This window comes from Mus musculus, chromosome 11, assembly GCF_000001635.26.
Source record: "Mus musculus strain C57BL/6J chromosome 11, GRCm38.p6 C57BL/6J".
Classification (NCBI taxonomy): Eukaryota; Metazoa; Chordata; class Mammalia; order Rodentia; family Muridae; genus Mus; species Mus musculus.
Window position 1 is genome coordinate 62,147,034 of NC_000077.6, and position 18,697 is coordinate 62,165,730.

Below are 18,697 nucleotides of genomic sequence, written 5' to 3' on the forward strand. Positions count from 1 at the left end.
TGATTGTCTCTGCTAAAATAGTTTCTAGATTACTTAGATTAAGATTAGACTCCACATCTTGGGAGACAGGAAAACACAGTGAGTCAGTCTCTAAAAGAGCATGATACATCAATAATGATTTGTAGATTAATGTTCCTGTTGTTTCCCCCAAGAGAAACCTCATCATGTATTTCCTTCCTCTTGCTCCAATATTGGTATCTGAAACCATCTGTCACTCATCTGACCCTTCTCCTTTCCTTTTCTCAAACCAGCTATGGTCAGAGGAGAAAAGCATAATGAACCATTCTACCTAGTATGTGAGAGTCTTCTTTTATTTGAGACAAGTTCTTTCTATGTAGCCCTGGTTGTCCTAGAGCTTCCTAAGTAGGTCAGGCTGACCTCTGTCCCTCTCCTGAGTGCTGGGGCTAACCTATGCCACCACACCCAACTCATCATGAGATTTTTAAGTCACCAACAATGGGAAACAGATCAAAACCCATTATATGCAGTTTTGAACTGAATTTACGTATTTATGTTCCAATCTCTTCTTGGCAGGTGGAACTGGCCAGAGTATTTCTGTCCACAAGACTCCCAGAAGCCCCCTGAGTGGAATCCCAGTGAGGACTGCTCCTGCCGCTGCTGTCTCTCCGATGCAGGTATAGAAGACCACAGCAGCAGCTCTTGTGTAACCTTTGGGTGTTCCTTACTCATAGGAGTGCATGCCTGTGAAGCAGCAGGACTGGGAAATCGGGAAGTATGTCACTCAGTCCTCATTTCACTCTGGTACTGGAATGGAAGGCCTGTAACACAGACATTTGGCTTTTGGCTCACTACTAGATTTATTGCTTAGAGCAATGGGTGACAGTAATCACATCACAGTAGAGCTCTATGAATTTCTGTCTATCAAGTGAAGGAATGTATGGAAGGAACTTCAAATGTTAATCTTTGGTCATTCTTTTTAAAGGCCACATCTGCAACATATGCAGTTACTTAGTCACTCTTGATGGCTGTTTCGGGCATTGTGGATTTAACTTAATACAAAACAATACAGTGAAGGTCCCTATCCAAACTTCTGACCTCTTGAGGAACTATTTTTGTATGAAAGCACATCAGGATTTATTTCAAAATGTTGGAAATTGCTTTAGTTAGCAGAAAGGAATTTAGTTCAGGGGCGTTGGTACTTCAAGGGCTGGAAGAGGTGACTAAAGCCTTGGTGAGCTCATGGGAAAGGCTTTCTACCATCTCAAGTTGGCCCTTAAACGCACTCTGCTGTTTTGATTCAGAACATCTTTCACTAAGTGCTTGTGACCATCAACACCTAAGATCAGCTTCAGGACTGCACAACAACATGTGCATCCACAGCAGCAAACCACATGCTCCATCTACCCATAGAGCTGTGTGGCAGAACCAGAGCCTCTGCTACAGGAAAGCAAGTGCCTCCACAGCCAGCAGAAGCAGCAGAAGGGCCGCTGCACCTTCCTGGCAACTTCTAGAGTTTTGAGAATGTGTCTGTGTCACAGAAGCCAAGTGACACGATGAACCAAGCTTTAAGGAGTTTAGAAAAAATACCCTTTATCTTTCCAGTCTTTAGAGTAGTGAGCAAAGGGACCGCAGTGGGGTTGAGGGCGCTAGTTCTTAGAACTCTAGAAATTGGTTCCTAGAAAAGGGAAGTGTGTTACTAAAGAAGGGAGATGGGTTGGCTCTGTCCTCACGTATTGAAGCACTTGATAGATGCATTACCCTTCCATGTAGTCTTTCACATAGAAAAGTGCGGTTTCCCAAGAGTTTTCACTTCTGTGCAACTGTCAAAGGTTTTAGCAGGAGAGGTGGGACTCAGTTTGACTTTTGTGGTTTTACTTCTTCATGTGTGACTGTGTAATGTTGCTTTCATCTTCCATTTATGTACTTATCTTTGCGCTGACCACTTTTCTATATGTTGTAGTTGTTTACTGGTTATAAAATACTTTGAGCTGGGCAGTGGTGGCCACGCCTTTAATCCCAGCACTTGGTAGGCAGAGGCAGGCGGATTTCTGAGTTCGAAGCCAGCCTGGTTTACAGAGTGAGTTCCAGGACAGCCAGGGCTACAGAGAAACCCTGTCTCGAAAAACCAAAACACAAAAACCATTTTGATATATATTCTCCTTAATCTTTGTTTTTACAACAGAGTGCTTCTACTAGGGACTGGAGAGAAGGCTCAGTGGGTGGGTGGACTTACTGCTCTTATAGAGGACTCAGGTTTAATTTCCAGCACTCATATGGAGCCTCCCAACTGTCTGTAACTCCAGCTCCAGAAGTCTAATGTATCTGGCCTCTTCAGCAGGCTCCTGTACTCATGCATATTTCCACACACATACATGGAACTTTACATTTAAAAAAAAATATTGTTTAAAAATGTAAGATGTCTGACTTTTTTAAGCTATGGTTTTATCTTATAACATCATAATTACCTTTTAATGAAGAGATAATTTTTTTCCTGGAATGTTTTCACTGAAGAGAATATTTTTCTGTGTTTCTTTCATGACTTTAAATCTTTTCAGGAAGGTACCTCATATGGGAACCTTACCTTACAGCTGCCTGCCTCCCCTCCTCTCCCCTCCCCTCCCCTCTCCTCCCCTCCCCTTCTCTCCCCTCCCCTTCCACCTCCTCTCCTCTGTCCTCTCCTCGAAACAGGGTTTCACTGTGTAGCCCTGGCTGTCCTAGAACTTGATTTGTAGACCAGGCTGGCCTTGAACTCAGAAATGTGCCTGCCTCTGCCTCTGCCTCCTGAGTGCTATGCCACCACCACCTGGCATAGATAGATCTTTGTTTTCAAATACAGAGTCCTTTAGTCAGTTCATAGATTTCCAGGCACATAGAATAGATGACACTGGAAGACTAAAAGCCACAATTAAAAAAAAAGCCAAAAACCAAAAAACCAGAAAAACAGAAACAGGCTTAGCAGATATTGATTCTATTAGACATAGATTCTAAAAGAACAGTGATAAATTCGATTGAGAAAATGAATACCAGCCAAACAACAATAAAAAAGAACCCATTAAAAATTACATGGGAGCTACCCTCTTCCTAAATGACTCTAGCTCATGTCAAGTTGACATAAAAGTAGCCAGCACAATTATGTAAGCTGTGTTTTCCTAATTATGACATACAGGTGCCAGTATTCATTCATGTGTATTCTCATTCATTCTCTCTCTCTCAAATATGTTTTTAAAAATCTTTTATGTGAATGGATGGTTTTAACCATGCATCCATTATTTGTGCCATGGGCATGCCAACTGCCTTTGGAGGCCAGAAGAGATTATCAGATCCTCTGTACCTAGAGTTACAGGTGGTAGCAAGCTGCCATATGGGTGCTATGAATAGAATCTGGTTTCTTTGGAAGAGTAGCCACTGTTCTTAACCATTGAATCATACTTCCAGCTCCTCTCTGGGAAATTCTTTAATCTGATTTAGTGCGAGTAATCATACTTCGTGGTGAAATCTCAGATGTTTCCTTATAAGGCTAAATTGTTAGGAATCTTTTGCTTCACATGCTGACTTCAAAAACATTTTTTGAAAATTATATTCTACAATTTTACTTATGAGGATCACTGGGAAGCATACATTTCATGCTTAATATCAAAGTAGAAACAGACCCCTAAAATAAAGAATTCTTAAGAGAATTCTTTATTTTATAACATGTGTATAAACAGTGTTCATAACACCAGTATCAAGGTCAGTACTGCTGTTCATAGAGGGTGGGGCCAGTGAACTATGGAAACAATAGCGGCTAACCCATGAGATGATCATCGTGTGCAGTGATCTGCTTGTATTATTCTGAATGTACCTTTAGTCATCTAAAAACCCTCCCAGCAATCTCCGTGGCACTATTGATGACACATCATTTTCTGGCTAAGGCAGCTGAAGTGCAGGGGATCACGTGGCAGTTAATAGCAGTCAGGCTGCAGAAGACCCTCTGGGTCGTGCGGCCACTCATTCTGCAGTTCTCATGTGAACCTGTCGGGGTGGTGGATATAGCCTGGTAGAATCTACCAGGAGTGCAGCTCCAGGCCGCCAACATAGAATTAATTATCTCCAAGATGTATTCAACAAACAAAGCCAAATGGCACCAAGTAAGTCTAATAGATGCTAACATTTGTGTTTTTATAGACAAGGTAGGTAGTTTATATGAAATAGATCACCTTTACATATACTCATTAATCATTAAAAACCAAAAGGTAGGTGTGTGTGTGTGTGTGTGTGTGTGTGTGTGTGTGTGTGTGTGTGTGTAGTATGTGCATATGTGGCATATCATGTCTGTGTAGATGTGCATATTTGTGCACATATATGTGAAGCCAGAGGTCAACATCAAGTGACTTCCTCTTGGCTTTCCATCTTATTTTTTGAGATCAGGTCTTCCAATGACCCTGGAACTGACCAGCTGGCTAGATTGGCTGGGCAGCAATCTCCCCTCCCTTTTCTGCACCCCTCCCTTGCCACCACTCCATGAGTCTCCTGCCCTGGAGATCCAGAGGATCCAGCATTCCCAGTGCTGAGATCAGGCATGCTGTTCCACTTTACTTAAAAAAAATTATTTTTACATATATCTCTGCGAATGTATAGAATATTCCAGAAAGGATATGTTCATAAAGCAGTTGCCTGTGGGACAGAGAACTACATGGCGGAAGGGAACTGGGGATTATCTTTCATTGTTTGTTCTAAGCCTGTTGGGCTTGTTACTGTTAAACTAGTATGTTATTTTCAAAGCCTCCTGGGTGTTCTGAGGTGCTTAGGAATTGTGTGCAGGCACAGCAGCGTGTACTTGTGTTGTGTTCTTATGTTGAAAGCTCTTCATGCTGATGTGCCCTTTGGTTTTGACAGAGACATTCAACATACAGCAGCATGAAGCCAGCCAGCAAAGGGACGTCTCAGCGCTTGGATCTGCCGGACCTTCCCCTCTCTGGTAAACTGACTGAAAACACAACTACTTTTGGCCTGTTTTAGTGGTGTTCACTTTTTGTTGCATGAACTTGAACTTGGAAAACTAATTGGTGGTGTTTATTTCTGCTGATTTCATCCCCTCGGGGTGCACATTGTGCCCTTTAGAGCCAAATGTGCAGGTCGTGCTAGAAGGAGGATCTCCTGCTTGCTACCCTCCTCAGTGTGCGTGGATGCAAGAGACATGCCAACTTGCCTGGATTTGTATTGTTTTTAATAAGCTGAATCTCAAGACATATCTTCTCTTCTTAAAAAAAAAGTAACTATGTTTATGCAGAAGCCCTTGTCTGGCTTTGTGTTTGTCTGCTGATATCTCGGGTCTTTAAATGCACCATCTTTAGGTCTTGCTGCCTCTGAGAATCATTCTTTCCTCTTGTTGCACTGTATCCTTTTCAAACTCAAATCCTGACAGTGAGGCAGAGGTCTCATTAGTCACATTTTCATTCCTGCCAAGCCTCCTGTGCTGATGGTGCAGAGGTATCGCCAATGAAAAGACAGTAAGCAAAGCCCTGCTTGGCCTTGAGTCTCTTGGCACTACCACTCCCCTCTATCTAGCTTTGGCTTTGTTGTGTTTTGCTTTCGTCATGTCTTAAGATAGAAACATTTCTGACACTGGGAAGATAGCAAGCACAGTGGTCAAGAACACTTCCTGTTCTTGCAGAGGACCAGTTTGCTTTCCAGCACCCACATTAGGTGGCTCACCTGTAACTCCGGGGGGTCTGACAGCCTCTTTTGGCCTCTAGGGACACCTGCATTCATGTGTATAAACTTACAGTCACACATATACACTTAACTTAAAATTGATCCTAAAAAAAAGAAAAGGAAGAACCTACTTCAAAGTGTCATTTGAAGGATTGAACTGATTCATTTAAAACACTGAGGATACTGCCTGGTATGTCGTGGGCATCATAGAAATACTTGTTGTTAGTCACGTTCCTTGCTGTTGTCTGCTGAACCTATTGATATGCTCAGAAAAAAAGAACAACAGCGCTTTTGGTCTAGTAAATGTTAGTTGTCTGCAAGGGACTGGAACCAAACTAATACCACAGTGAAGTAAGAAGAAAAATTTATGCTTGCTCTGTGTTGTAATTTAGGTATGCAATATCATTACATCTAAAACTACACATAGCTTGCTTAATAATGGTGTCTTATCACTGATAGTCATCTCCGCCTTCAGCAATTTAGCATCTTTTATCAGACAGTGGGTCTTGCCTTTATGTTGATGGCTACCGATTTAGATCAGGTAGTGCTTGCTAAGCTGGGATAATGGTGGCAGTTCTTACCAGTGACATTTACTGTGTCACCTCACCTTGGCTTTCGCAAGGGTTTTTTCCCACATAGCATTTCTTTCAAAATTAGAGTCACTTCTTTCAAAATATGGCTTTCCCGAGTTTACACCATACTCTAAATCCTTTGTTACCATTTTCAGTGCTCACAGCACCTTCAGCAGGCAGAGATTCTTTCTCAAGAAATGGCTTTCTTTGCTCCTTTATAAGGAACAACTCACTACCCACTAACATTTTCTCCTGTGATGGCAGCAGTTCAGTCTCCTCCTTGGGCTCCTGTGCCAATCTAGTGTCTTTGCCATTTTCCCATCTGCAGTGATCCCCACCACTGATGTCTGGGACTCCTCAAAGTCACCACTGAGGGCTGCGGCCACTGCTTCCAAACTCGCATTAAGGTTGACGTTTTTACCTCCTCCCGTGGATTACTGTGTTCCCAGTGGCATCTCAAGTGCTGCGTCTCTCCAGAGAGCAGTCCACTTTGTTGTTTAGATTCATGGGAGGAATCATTATTTGTGGCAGCTATAGCTTTTGAAATTTCTGTATAATAAACATTGAAAGTCAGAATTACTCCTGGATCCACAGGTTGTAAAGTGACCTCTGTGTCAGGAGGCCAAAAAAGAATGTTAATAATATTATCTTTGCACATCTCCATCATAGTTTTGGATGACCAGCAGGAATACCGTCAAGGACAATGAGGGTGGAGTTATTAATTTTATTGATTATTATTGTACATGCGTGTATTGTATGTGTAGCTATGCATATACCACTGCACATATGTAGAGGTCAGAAGACAACTTTGTAGAGTTGTTTCTCTCCTGTTATTTTCACATGGTTTATAGTGTGCAGCAAGCACCTTCACCCACGGTATAATATAGGCCTTGAGCATAGTGTTGTTGTTGTTGTTGTTATTATTATCATTAATGTGTGTGTATTCCTTAGTGTACATGTGTGCACAACATGTATGCAGTGCTCAGGGAGGCCAAAAGAAAGTGTCAGACCCCAGAGAACTGGTGTAGACAGCTGTGAGCTGCTATGTAAGTGCTGGTAACTGAATTCAGGTCTTCTGCAAGAACAGCCAGTATTAACCTAAGCTCTCTCTCTAGCCCCACAGAGAGATTGTCAAAGGATTTGTGTGTGAGAGAGAGCAGTAGGCCTTTACAGCGAGCTTTAAAGATTTCATACATGCTGTTGTAAAGAGATGCACTGTCATGTTGCCTTTGCTGTTCCATTTACAAAGTATAGGCAGAACTGGTTTAATACATTCTTAAGTACCCAGGGCTTGGGGAGTTAGTATGGCTGCAACCTAAAAGCATTCAAGTCTGAGCAACTCTTTCCCAGAAATGAAGGGTGGAGGCCAAAACAGAAGATTGGAAACCTGTCTGCATCATTATGTAATATAGCACACGCTCATTATGCAGTGTGAAATAGGGAGTAACTTACTTGCTCAAACAGTGCTAGGTGAATTTTTTAATCTTGTGGTAAAAGCTATACAACATAAAATTTACTATTTTACTGTACTCTGTGGGTGATCGTATTTTTATGTCTTTCTGAGGGTGTTCTACCAATTTCCAAATTTCCTAATTATCTAAAGAACCATTCTCTTGATTGACAAGATAAATAATAAAGTTGAGGCCACAATTACTGCTGTGGAGCTCATTTGACTGGCCTCCTCCTTCCTTACCCCCTAGGCACCTGTCTCCCAGAGATGATTCTGTTTACTGTAATAAAGGACTGCATAGTGAAAACTGTTTGCTTCCAGCCATTTCCAGCAACTGCTTGTCAACACTGAGGTCATCCCAACTGCAGATTAATGTCCTGTTTTTGTTGTTCGCTTCAGTGATGTAGAACTGTTTTTCTCTGCTATTCAGACCTAATTGGCCTCACCCCCAACATCATGCCCATAATTGATGGCTATTAGCTAAAGAGGTACTGTTTTCTTCTGTGACTGAGGGTGACAGAAGGTGGCTCCAGCTGTCCTGTGATGTGCAGCTAATCACCTGAGCCTCATAGCTCCAGCTTCCACCCTATATACACCACCCTTAAGCATTTTTTTTTTTGCTTGTTTTTGCTTTTATAATCTTTGAGAAATCTGGAGAATTCAGCTCATTCTAGTACCTGTCTTCACTAATGCTAATATGAAAGGAGCAGAAAGGAGCCTTTTAAAATATTTTTGCTCAGTTTTTAGTGAACTATAAGTCTGTAATTGAAACAACTTTTTCTTATGTGGGCAATTGTTCTTGCTTTCCAGCTTTTCGTCTGCTGCTACCTGACAGTCACATGAGACATTTTCCTACCAGCTTTTTCTCTGTGATATCATAAAGCAGACACACTAGCTAGAGCCTGGGCTAGAGGAGTAGATGTCCTAAAGGGCCAATTGCACAAGGCTCTTAGAAGGCCCTTACTTTACTTAATACTTTGATAACTGTGTGAAAATTAATAATCTTTTTTTGAACAAAGGGCTACTTTGGCACTAGGCTTTTCTTTCTTTTTCTTTTTCTCTTGCATGTGTGGGTGTTTTGCCTGCATGTTGTCTGTGTGCCTGATGTGCCTGGTACCTGAGGAGGCCAAAAGAGGATGTTGGATCCCCCTAGGACTGGAGTTATAGATGGTTGTGAGCCATTAGCTGGGTGTTAGGAATTAAACCCAGCCAGTGCTTATAACCACAGAATCATTTCTGCAGTTCAACTAGATCCTTTTTTAAAAGATTTTTTAAATTTTTATTTGCTTATTTATTTGTGTGAATGTAGATGTGTGCATCTGTGAACATAGGAAGAGGTCAAAAGAGTTTCTATCATTCACCACCTAATCCTTCTGAGACGCATCCCCCTCAGTCTGAGGTTCTTATTTTCTTGGCTAAGCTGTGAGCTAGCAAGCACCAGAAATTCATTCCTATTGGGGTTGGGGTTTCAGATGTGCACAGGACACCTCGCTTGCTGAGGTCTGAACTCAGGCCCTCATGGTTGTTTAGTAAGCACTGAACAGCTGATCTATCCACACTGGCCCAAGGCTTTACAGAGTGTGTGTGTGGTCCTGCCTGGAGATAGAAGATACCATGTCCCTATTTCATTTTTATTACTCCAGAAAGAAAAAAAATATGTACATGTGTGAGTATATGCACATATTTATGTAGATATGTCTTTGTACTTGAGCATAAAGTATGATAACCAGATTACTCCCCTTTAGAAGTAGGTGACAATGTTATTTATTCATACAGATCTGCTGAAGGGAAGGGCCGAGGACCGGAAGTCAGACCCTTACCTCCGAAAGAGTCCCTCACTGGAGTCCCTGAGCAGACCCCCCTCCCTGGGCTTTGGGAACACCAGACTGCTGAGTGCGTCCACCGGGGGTCTGAAGCCAAGCAAGCTCAGGTACTGAATTTTAAAGTATGAGAAATGGGATGAACATGGTCTGCCTCCTTCTCTCTCATCCACAGTCAGCTTACTTCTGAATGACAGCAATTAAGATGTAAAACACACCTTCAACAAGTCTATTAAGATGACACTACATAGCGATTTGGGCCAAAATCAAATGAAAGACTGTACCTTTTTTAAGCAGGAGCTCTGAGATGTATTGATGAATAAAGTCTCTTGTCACGCAAGCCTCGATGACCTGAATTCAATCACCCAAATCCACATACAAGAGAGAACCAACTCTACAAAGTTGTCTTCTAACCTCCACACGCATGCGTTGGCGCACAGTGCTACACACACACACACACACACACACACACACACACACACACACACCAATAAAGATAAAGTTTTTAGAGCGTTAAAGTTTAAGGAAAGTGGGCCTTGGAGAGTTGGCTTAGTGGTTAAGAGCACTTGCTGCTGGACCCAGATTCAGTTCCTAGCACCCCTATCAGATGGCTCTCAAGTGCCTAAAACTTTATTTCCAGGGGATTCTCCACCCTCTTCTGACCTTCAGGAGCACATGTACTTCTGTGGTACACATATATACATACATTCAGGCACACACATATATCCATAAAGTAAATAAATACATCTTTAAAGTTTAAGCAAAAGTACTTGAGAGGTTGGTGGTGGATCAGGGATCCTAGAGAAGAGTGGGGTCTCTGCCAGTAGCTGTGAATGATAGGCCCTTTAGAAGGCCCTGACAGACATACAGCAGGCTCCCAGCCACTCCAGGTAGACAGCTGGAGAGTTACAGCCGGAAAGGCAGGCTGGAGCCCTGTTGCAAACAGTCTGCATTGCCAAAAAAGAGCTTCATACTTATTTTGGTAAAGCAGTGGGGAACCACTAAGACTGTGGTATTGTGTTTTTGTTTTTGAGTAGTGATTAAGAGCAGACCTGCTATTTAAGCAAGATTATTGAGAACACAGTGGCATAGAAAGAGGATTAGAGAGACGTTTTAGGATCAGTGTTTAAAGGGATGTTAGCATAGACGTGTAGCATGCAGCAGAGGAGGGAATGAACAGTGGGGCTGATGAGGTGGTTGCCAAAAGCCCATCTTTATGTCCATGGTTCTACTACCTCCTCCCTGCTGGTGCCCTTGGCCAACATCCCACAAATGCATTTCTTGTTTCCCTTCTTTCCGGAGTCCTTCCTTCTTTTCCATGTTGTTAGTCTTCTGAATGAAGCACCTGGTGTCCTACTGCAGCCCTCTCAGAAACCCCTGGAGTAGTCATCACTTTGCATTCTGCTCTTCAGGGTCTGAAGCTTAGCTTCATCCCCCTCATCCGCAGTGATGGCTTAGCCCTTCATTCCAAGATAAATGGAAGACTAATGAATTTACCATCAAAAATAGTAAATATGAGATGGCTCAATAGGCCAGAGCATCTCCCATGAAAGCAGAGGAGGGCCTAACTAAGTTTAAATCCCACTTGGATGTCTTCCACTCATTTGGATGTGTAATTTCATTCTATGTTTGGGTATCTTTCCCAGTGCCTTGCCTTGTGTTCTACATAACAGTTCACCCTAGATGAGTCTACAAAACTGTCTCCTTCAGGGATAAGAGCTTTATAGTACTGTAATCATCCATGTGTGTCTTGAATGAAAGTTTGTGAGTCTGAATATTTTCAGATCCTGTATCTTTGGAATGTAACTGATATTTGATTCCAAATAGGTAAAGTCAGATGTTTTAATAGGTTTATAAAAGTCCCAAATACAGATCATCCTACTATCTTCAGGTTAATTGATAGAAACAGATTAGAAGAACCAGAATTAGTGATACTCTCAAAACAATGCCATAAACTCAAAGGTAGAATATTATAGTATACATTTTCTTCATAAAAGGTCAGTTAGTGATTTTAAAGTCATATCTTATACATTCATGTTATTGATATTAGATTTTTAAAATTGCATTTATCTTTGTGAGAGCATGTGCCACAGTGTGCATGTGAAAGTCAGAGAACAACTTCTACCACATAAGTATCAACAAGGTTTGGATTCAGTTCAGCAAGTGATGAACCATCTTGCCAGCCCTGAAATTTTTGCATTAGAAATTTAATCTGTAGCTATGCTTAGTCAATTATGCCTAGAAGAAGCTGAGGTAGAAAGATGAGGAGTTCAAGGCCAGTCTTGGATACCTGATGAGTCCCTGTCTCAAAATAGAAAAAATTTTAACCTCTATTATTAAATATCTTGTTATTTTTTATTATTAATTATTACTATTATTTGTGTGACATATAATGTTCTTCTCTTGCTCCTCACCTTTTTTTTGACATAGAATTTCTTGCTGAACTTGCAGCTTTCCGTTTTGGCTAGGCTGGCTGAGTGGCTAGTAAGCCCTAGGAGGTATCTGTCCCCATTCTCCACACTGGCATCACAGGCAGGATTGACCCTATCTGCCTTTTATGTTGGTGCAGGTTTTGACTCAGGTCCTCTGCCTTTATAGCAGGTGCTCTGACCTACTGAACCATCTCCCTAGCCACTTATATTTTAAGTATTTTTAATGGTAAATTTGTTGGCTTCTCATTTATCAAGAAACTTATTTAGTTTAATTGTTCAGTTATAAAGAATGACATAATTCCAGGTGTGGTCACTATGGCTTAATTTTATAAATTGTCCATATACATGGAAAGGTAGTCAGCAAATTGTACAAGAAAGTTTTTAGTGCATATTTCAAGTACTTTTTAAAAAACTGCTATATTAGTTTATATTTCTAAGACCTAGAATCATCCATTCCTTGGTTAAAATTATTGAAAAACATATTTTATTAAGTGACTGGAGAGATGGCTTGTCTGGTAAAGTGTCTTCTGTGTGAGCATGGGAGCCTGAGTTTGGATCCCCACCCCTGGCCCTGTCTGTAACCCTAGTGTGGAGAGCAGGGGGTTGTGGCAAGACAGTGGTGGATCCCCAGAGCTCTCACCAGCCAGTCTAGCCAATAGATGAGCCAGCCCCAAGTGTCTTAAAAGACCCTGTGTCAAAAGATGGAGAACAGTTATGGAAGACAGTTGACACTGACCTCTACCATCCACATATGTGCTACATACATGTGTACCTTCATGAATACATTCTCTCTGTGCACACATATAAACGTTTTTTGTTGTTTTCCTCTAAAGGGTTTACAATTTTAGCTTGTAAACTAAGCTGGGAGTAGATTAACAAGAAAAATATACAAAATGTTGTTAATGTGCAAAGTGTGAGATTGAAAGAAAAGGTTGGCTAGTTAAAAACCTAAACAGCCTTTTCCAGGGCGGGGCAGGTGGGGTGTCGGGTGAGCTTTAGGAGGGCAGTAAAATATCTTTTGAGCACATGCTCTGGTTGTAGTGTCTGACTCAGGGTTTCCTCCTCTGTTGATCTGGCTGGTGAATGACGGCTGAAGATAGCTGTGTTCATCTCTTCCTGGGCCTAGTCAGATACAGGGGAGAACTTTCACAAAGTCTGTCTCCACGCTGGGAAAGGGAAGAAAGGATGGGCAGGGGGACCTTTATTGACCAGCTTTCCGTCGTGTAACTAAGACGACTAAGCTATCCAAAGAGAAAGTTTGTTCTGGCCATTGGTTTGAAGGGTGCAGCCTATGTTCTCTTGGCCCTGTTGCTTTGGACCTATGGTAAGTTGGGATTCTGTAACATTACATAATTGCTGTAACTTTTCTTACTTTGGAATATTCTATGAGTGTGACTGGACCTCAACCTATTTGTCTGCTCACTGGCACATACTTGGCTATCTTTTTACTGTTGTAAGGATGCTACCTTGCTACCTTCTTGGGTCGGTGTCTCAATGATAGCTATCTACCTTAGGAGTGGATTGATAATTCCTATCCCATTGTAGTTGTTTGCCCTTGGTGAATCTTTCTTTCTCCGTTATGAAATAAAGTACACTTCATAACTCCTATAGCAGTATACTTCTGACTCCATGACCCCATGCTAGAAGCACTGTATGATCTTGAATCTCTTCTTAACATTTGAATAATTTTAACTAGACCAACAGTGACCTCCTAAACATTTGCTGTTAGGATGCTAAGATATTATAAGTAGTGATATCATCTCATCCTGTGCCTAGAATCCATGGAAACTGGGCAAAGACTCTGAGTCATTTCATTTTATTTTACTAATTTTCCCTTCCTCTCTAGTCCTAGCACCTAGTTTGAGGTTTGACTCTGCCTTTTCCTCTACCGTTTACATGCTAAAGAGTAGCCATGTATAGTCATGTTGTACTCAAATGGTATTGTATTTCACTGAACAAAAACCCAGATGAATAAATTTTAAAGATGTATTTTTTTTATTTCATGTGTATGTTTGTATACCACATGTATGCATGAGCCATCAGAAACCAGAAGAGGGGCTGGTGAGATGGCTCAGCGGGTAAGAGAACTGACTGCTCTTCCAAAGGTCCTGAGTTCAAATCCCAGCAACCACATGGTGGCTCACAACCATCTGAAATGAGATCTGATGCCCTCTCCTGGTGTGTCTAAAGACAGCTACAGTGTACTTACATATAATAATAAATAAATCTTTTTAAAAAAAAAAAGAAAAGAAAAAGAAACCAGAAGAGAATATCTAATTTTCTGGAAGTGCAATTATAGGCAGCCGTGAGCTGCCATGTAGTACTGGGAACAAAACCTGTGCCCGTTCAAGAGCAGTCAGTCTCCCCCCTCTCCAGCAAAAAAGAAAGAAAGGAAAAAGAAAAAGAAATCCTCAGATATACAGTTGTCGAGTACAGTTTAGTTTTCTTTTATAACATGAGACATAGTGTATTTTTAATGTGACTTATTTGGCTTTAGAGTACTTTTCTTTAGAGTACTGTTTACATAAACCTAAATTTTGGCTTTTTCTTATATAGTTATTTCTGATATATTTGTGGATTTTAAAAGTCAGCATCTAACCAGATGTGGTAGTGCATACCTGTAATCCCAGCACTTGAGATGTAGAGATAGGAAGATCAGGAGTTCAGAGTCATTCTTGCCTGTAGAGGGAGTTCAAGACCAGCCTGGGGCATATGAGACCTTGTCTCAAAAGAAACAGAAAAACAAAACAAAACAAAAACAAAAAACTACAAAAATAAAACAAACGAACAAAAAACTCAGCCATTCTACCAGCATCTTTCTTAACTGTGTGTTCTTCATCACCAGTGTTGAAAGAAGAGACCCTCTGGCAGCCCTGGCCCGGGAGTATGGTGGCTCTAAGCGTAACGCACTCCTGAAATGGTGTCAGAAGAAGACAGAAGGTTATGCGGTAAGGGGCAGTGCTGCCAAATGGTCATTTGTAGTTCTGTGCCTGGATGTGTCCCATGTGTGCATGTGTTTGGTAGCCCGGTTTGCATATAGTGTCATCTCTGTTCTCTCAGCCATGACTCCCAGGGAGGGTATGATATTTGTGTATTGTACTATGCAAAGGTCTCCCAAATGAGGAGAGCCAGGGTGTGGGGACAGAAGGCCAGTCTGCAATCCATCCCACAAACTGTATCTGTAAGTAGTCACATATGTGTAGGAAGGGAACCTTTTGCCTCGTTCCTCCCTAGCCAGAGCTGTTCCTAAAGCTTCCTCCCAGGGTTCCAAAGGGTTTCCAAGCTTTTTTTTTTTTCCAGAGCTTTAAGTGTTTTCATTTAGTTTAATTTGTCTAGGATGGTGTTTACTTTCTGAGAACAGCAGACAAGGAAGTGATACCTGATATAGGTTGAAACTCTTATTATGAAATAATATACACAAAGATAAAAGTGAATGAATTAGAGTCTCATTAATCATTATGAAATGAAAAGCAAGTCATAAACCCCATCCAGAAATAGCATGTTCAGTTCCCACAAGTCCGTCATAACTTTCCAGCCAGAGCCCCTTGCCACTCCCCGATATACCTGTCTGCCTCATTTCTTTCCCTTGTGGGTTTTCTGTAAAAGAGCTTGAGTAGTGGTGCCTTTCCTCAGCTTTTAAATAAAAGGAGCAAAAAGCTATAAAATATTTTCATCTGGCTTTCCATACAGTATTAAGTGAGTAAGATTTATCCTTTATTCCTGTAACTTATTTTCCTTACTATTTAGTAATACATTCTACGATGTTGCCATTACTTATCTATGCCGTTGACATTTTTATCCCTGCTACATATGCACTTAGGAGTGGGATCCCCGGGCCTTACTGCAAGCTCATAATGAGATGTGATAGAGGATGCCAAGCAGATTTCTCGTAACTGTGTGTCGTCCATGCCGCCGTCAGTCCTGAGACATCTGTCTCTGTATGTTCTCACCAGCATTCTGGAAGTTCTCCTCTCTCATAGTCATTTGGATTAAGGTGTAGTCACTTGTGATGGTTTTGATTTTTGTTAGCCTGTTGGCTAGTGAGAGCGACCTTATGGTAACTGGTCATTTGGACACTCTCTCTCTCTCTCTGTAGAGATGTATTGATCAGGCCCTTCATCCTTACTTATACTTTGTGTTTATTTTTGGTCCTGACGATGGAGTATAAAGCCTCTAACATGTAAAGCATTCTACCACTGAGCTGCTTGCCAAACTCCTGCCCATCTTTAAAATCTTTCCCCCCTTTTCTTCTTTATTGCTTTCTAAAATCCTTTCTATGGGCTGGAGAGATGGCTCAGTGTTTAGAAGCATTCATTGTTATCACCATCTCTTCCAGGGCACCTGACACCTGCTGATGTACATTCAAATATGCAGCCAAAATAGTCATAGTCATAAAATAAAACAAAACTTTTAAGTTTAAAGATTTTTTTATAGTTTATATATAAGTTCTTTGTTAAATAGATGTATCACAAATTCTTTCATGTGGCTTGAAATTTCACTCCAAAAACAAAACTCTTAATAAAAAAATTGTATTTAATTTTTTCAATTTGTATATCTTTGGATGCATGTATGTGGACACATACAAACCACCATAGTGCACCTGTGGAGGGCAGAGGACAACTCTGTAGAGTTGATTCTCTCCACTTTTATGTGGGCTTCAGGAATCAAAGCAAGTGCTTTTACCTGCTTAGCAATCTCTTGCTGGCCCAGAGCTCTTAATTTGTACTAAGCCAGATTGATGCATATTTTCTCTCATGGTTAAGTGCTTTTTGTATCCTGCCCAGGAGTCATTTGTCTGAGGGCTGGGTATGGTAGCACGTGCTTTTTTTTTTTTTTTCTTTTTTTTCTTGGATATTTTATTTATTTACATTTAAAATGTTATCCCCTTTCCCGATTCCCTCCTCCCCGAGACCTCCTATCCCACCCTCTCTCATCCTGCTTCTGTGAGGCTGTGCTCCCTATCCACTTACCCACCCACTCCTGCTCCCTACCCTAGCATTCCCCTACACTGGAACGTCGAGCCTTCATGGGACAAAGGGCCTCTTCTCTCATTGATTCCCCACAAGGTTATCCTCGCTACATATACGGCTGGAGCCATGGGTCCCTCCATGTGTACTCACTCCTTGGTTTAGACCCTGGGAGCTCTGGTTGGTTGATATTGTTTCTCCTATGGGGTTGCAAACCCCTTCAGCTCCTTCAGTCCTTTCTCTAACTCCTCCGTTAGGGACCCTGTGCTCAGTTCAATGGTTGGCTGCAAGCATCCACCTCTGTATATGTCAGGCTCTAGCAGACCCTCTCAGGAGACAGCTATATTAGGCTCCAGTCAGCATGCACTTCTTGGCATTCACAATAGTGTCTGCATTTGGGATGGATCCCCAGGTAGGGCAGTCTCTGGATGGCCTTTCCTGCAGTCTCTGCTCCACACTTTGTCTCTGTAATTGCTCACGTGAGTATGTTGTTACCCCTTCTAAGAAAGACCGAAGCACCCACACTTTGGTCTTCCTTGCTCTTGAGCTTCATATGGTCTGTGAATTTTATCGTGGGTATTCTGAGCTTTTGGGCTAATATCTACTTATCAGTAAGTGCATGCCATGTGTGTTCTTTTGTGATTAGGTGACCTCACTTGGGATGATATTTTCTAGTTCCATCCATGCCTTTAATCTCAATGCTGTAGAGATAGAGGTAGGCTGATCTCTGAGTTCCAGGCCAGCCAGGAACACATGGTGAAGCTTTATTCTTCTGTAGTTAATGCTAAGTGGCTATGCCTTCTAAATTCTTATCCTCAGCTCCCTTCCCCCTTTTTGCTAAACTTCAGACTAGACTGATGTTATAGCACCATATAAGATCTTCCCAGTCTCGAGCTTTGAAAGTAGCCAGGACAAGAAAGAGGCTAGCAAGTAACCATGGCTTAGCTAAGTCCCAGTTAGCTGAGAAGCAAGGCTGAGATTCTCTTTGTTGTATTAACCATACAGTAACTTAAAATCAGAGTTTATCCAGAGTAGTATTAGCTTTATCTTGTTTTTTTTTTTTAATTTCTCCTTTTATGTCACAAAACTTAAAATACTTAGTCGTATTCATGACAAATAACAAAGGACCACAGAGGACACACTTGCTTCTAGCTCATTTTTATTCTCTTAGCCATTTCTATTTACCCTTGATAAGCCCTAGTCTAAGGGATGAACTATCTCACAAATGGAAACCATTTCCATGCCAGCATCTCTCTACTTGTCAGCCATGCTGCTGAGGAAATGGAAAAGCAGGAGATGCAAGAGAATGCCAATTGTGTGAGGGGTGGGGGTTAGTATCAAGAAAGTATGGTAGTTGAAACTAGAAGAAAACAGACTAGAAGAGCAATCAGCCTCGACTGTGGCTGAGCCCAGTGCGGTCGTCTCTGGCTGGGTGCTGTCATTTCTCTACTGTAGAAGTGGATCCAGGGACAGACAAGAGGAGTTCAAAGACAATTATAGTTTTCAGAAGAAACTGACCCTTTGTGGTGTGGTGTTATAATTAAATGGCAGGGAGGAGATCGACAGTATATTTCCAGTCAGTTGAGAGAAAAATATTTCCTGCTAACAAAAACTTGTTTTGTAAATGCCTTGGATTAAGTTTTCAGGATACTTTGTTTGATGAAACCCACAGCTTACTATGTCTGAAGAATATTTTTCACTCATTGTTAAGTGTCTGTAAGTTTAGAAAGAATTATAAATCACACATGTGTCTACCTTTCACAAACTAGTGTTTAGCTAGACCAGTTTGTTCACAATGGTG

At 41.4% G+C, this 18,697-nt stretch overlaps 1 protein-coding gene across 5 annotated transcripts in view; it reads left to right on the plus strand.

The window, feature by feature from the left end:
• Positions 1–18,697, plus strand: part of Specc1 (sperm antigen with calponin homology and coiled-coil domains 1) — a 266,251-nt gene that overhangs the window by 190,271 nt on the left and 57,283 nt on the right. For all 5 annotated transcript variants that reach the window (NM_001281818.1, XM_011249106.3, XM_006533656.3 and 2 more), the window contains 4 exons: positions 535–635; positions 4,837–4,918; positions 9,454–9,607; positions 14,775–14,877. In NM_001281818.1, the coding sequence (NP_001268747.1) occupies positions 535–635; positions 4,837–4,918; positions 9,454–9,607; positions 14,775–14,877 (440 nt within the window). The remainder of the gene's footprint in view (positions 1–534; positions 636–4,836; positions 4,919–9,453; positions 9,608–14,774; positions 14,878–18,697) is intronic.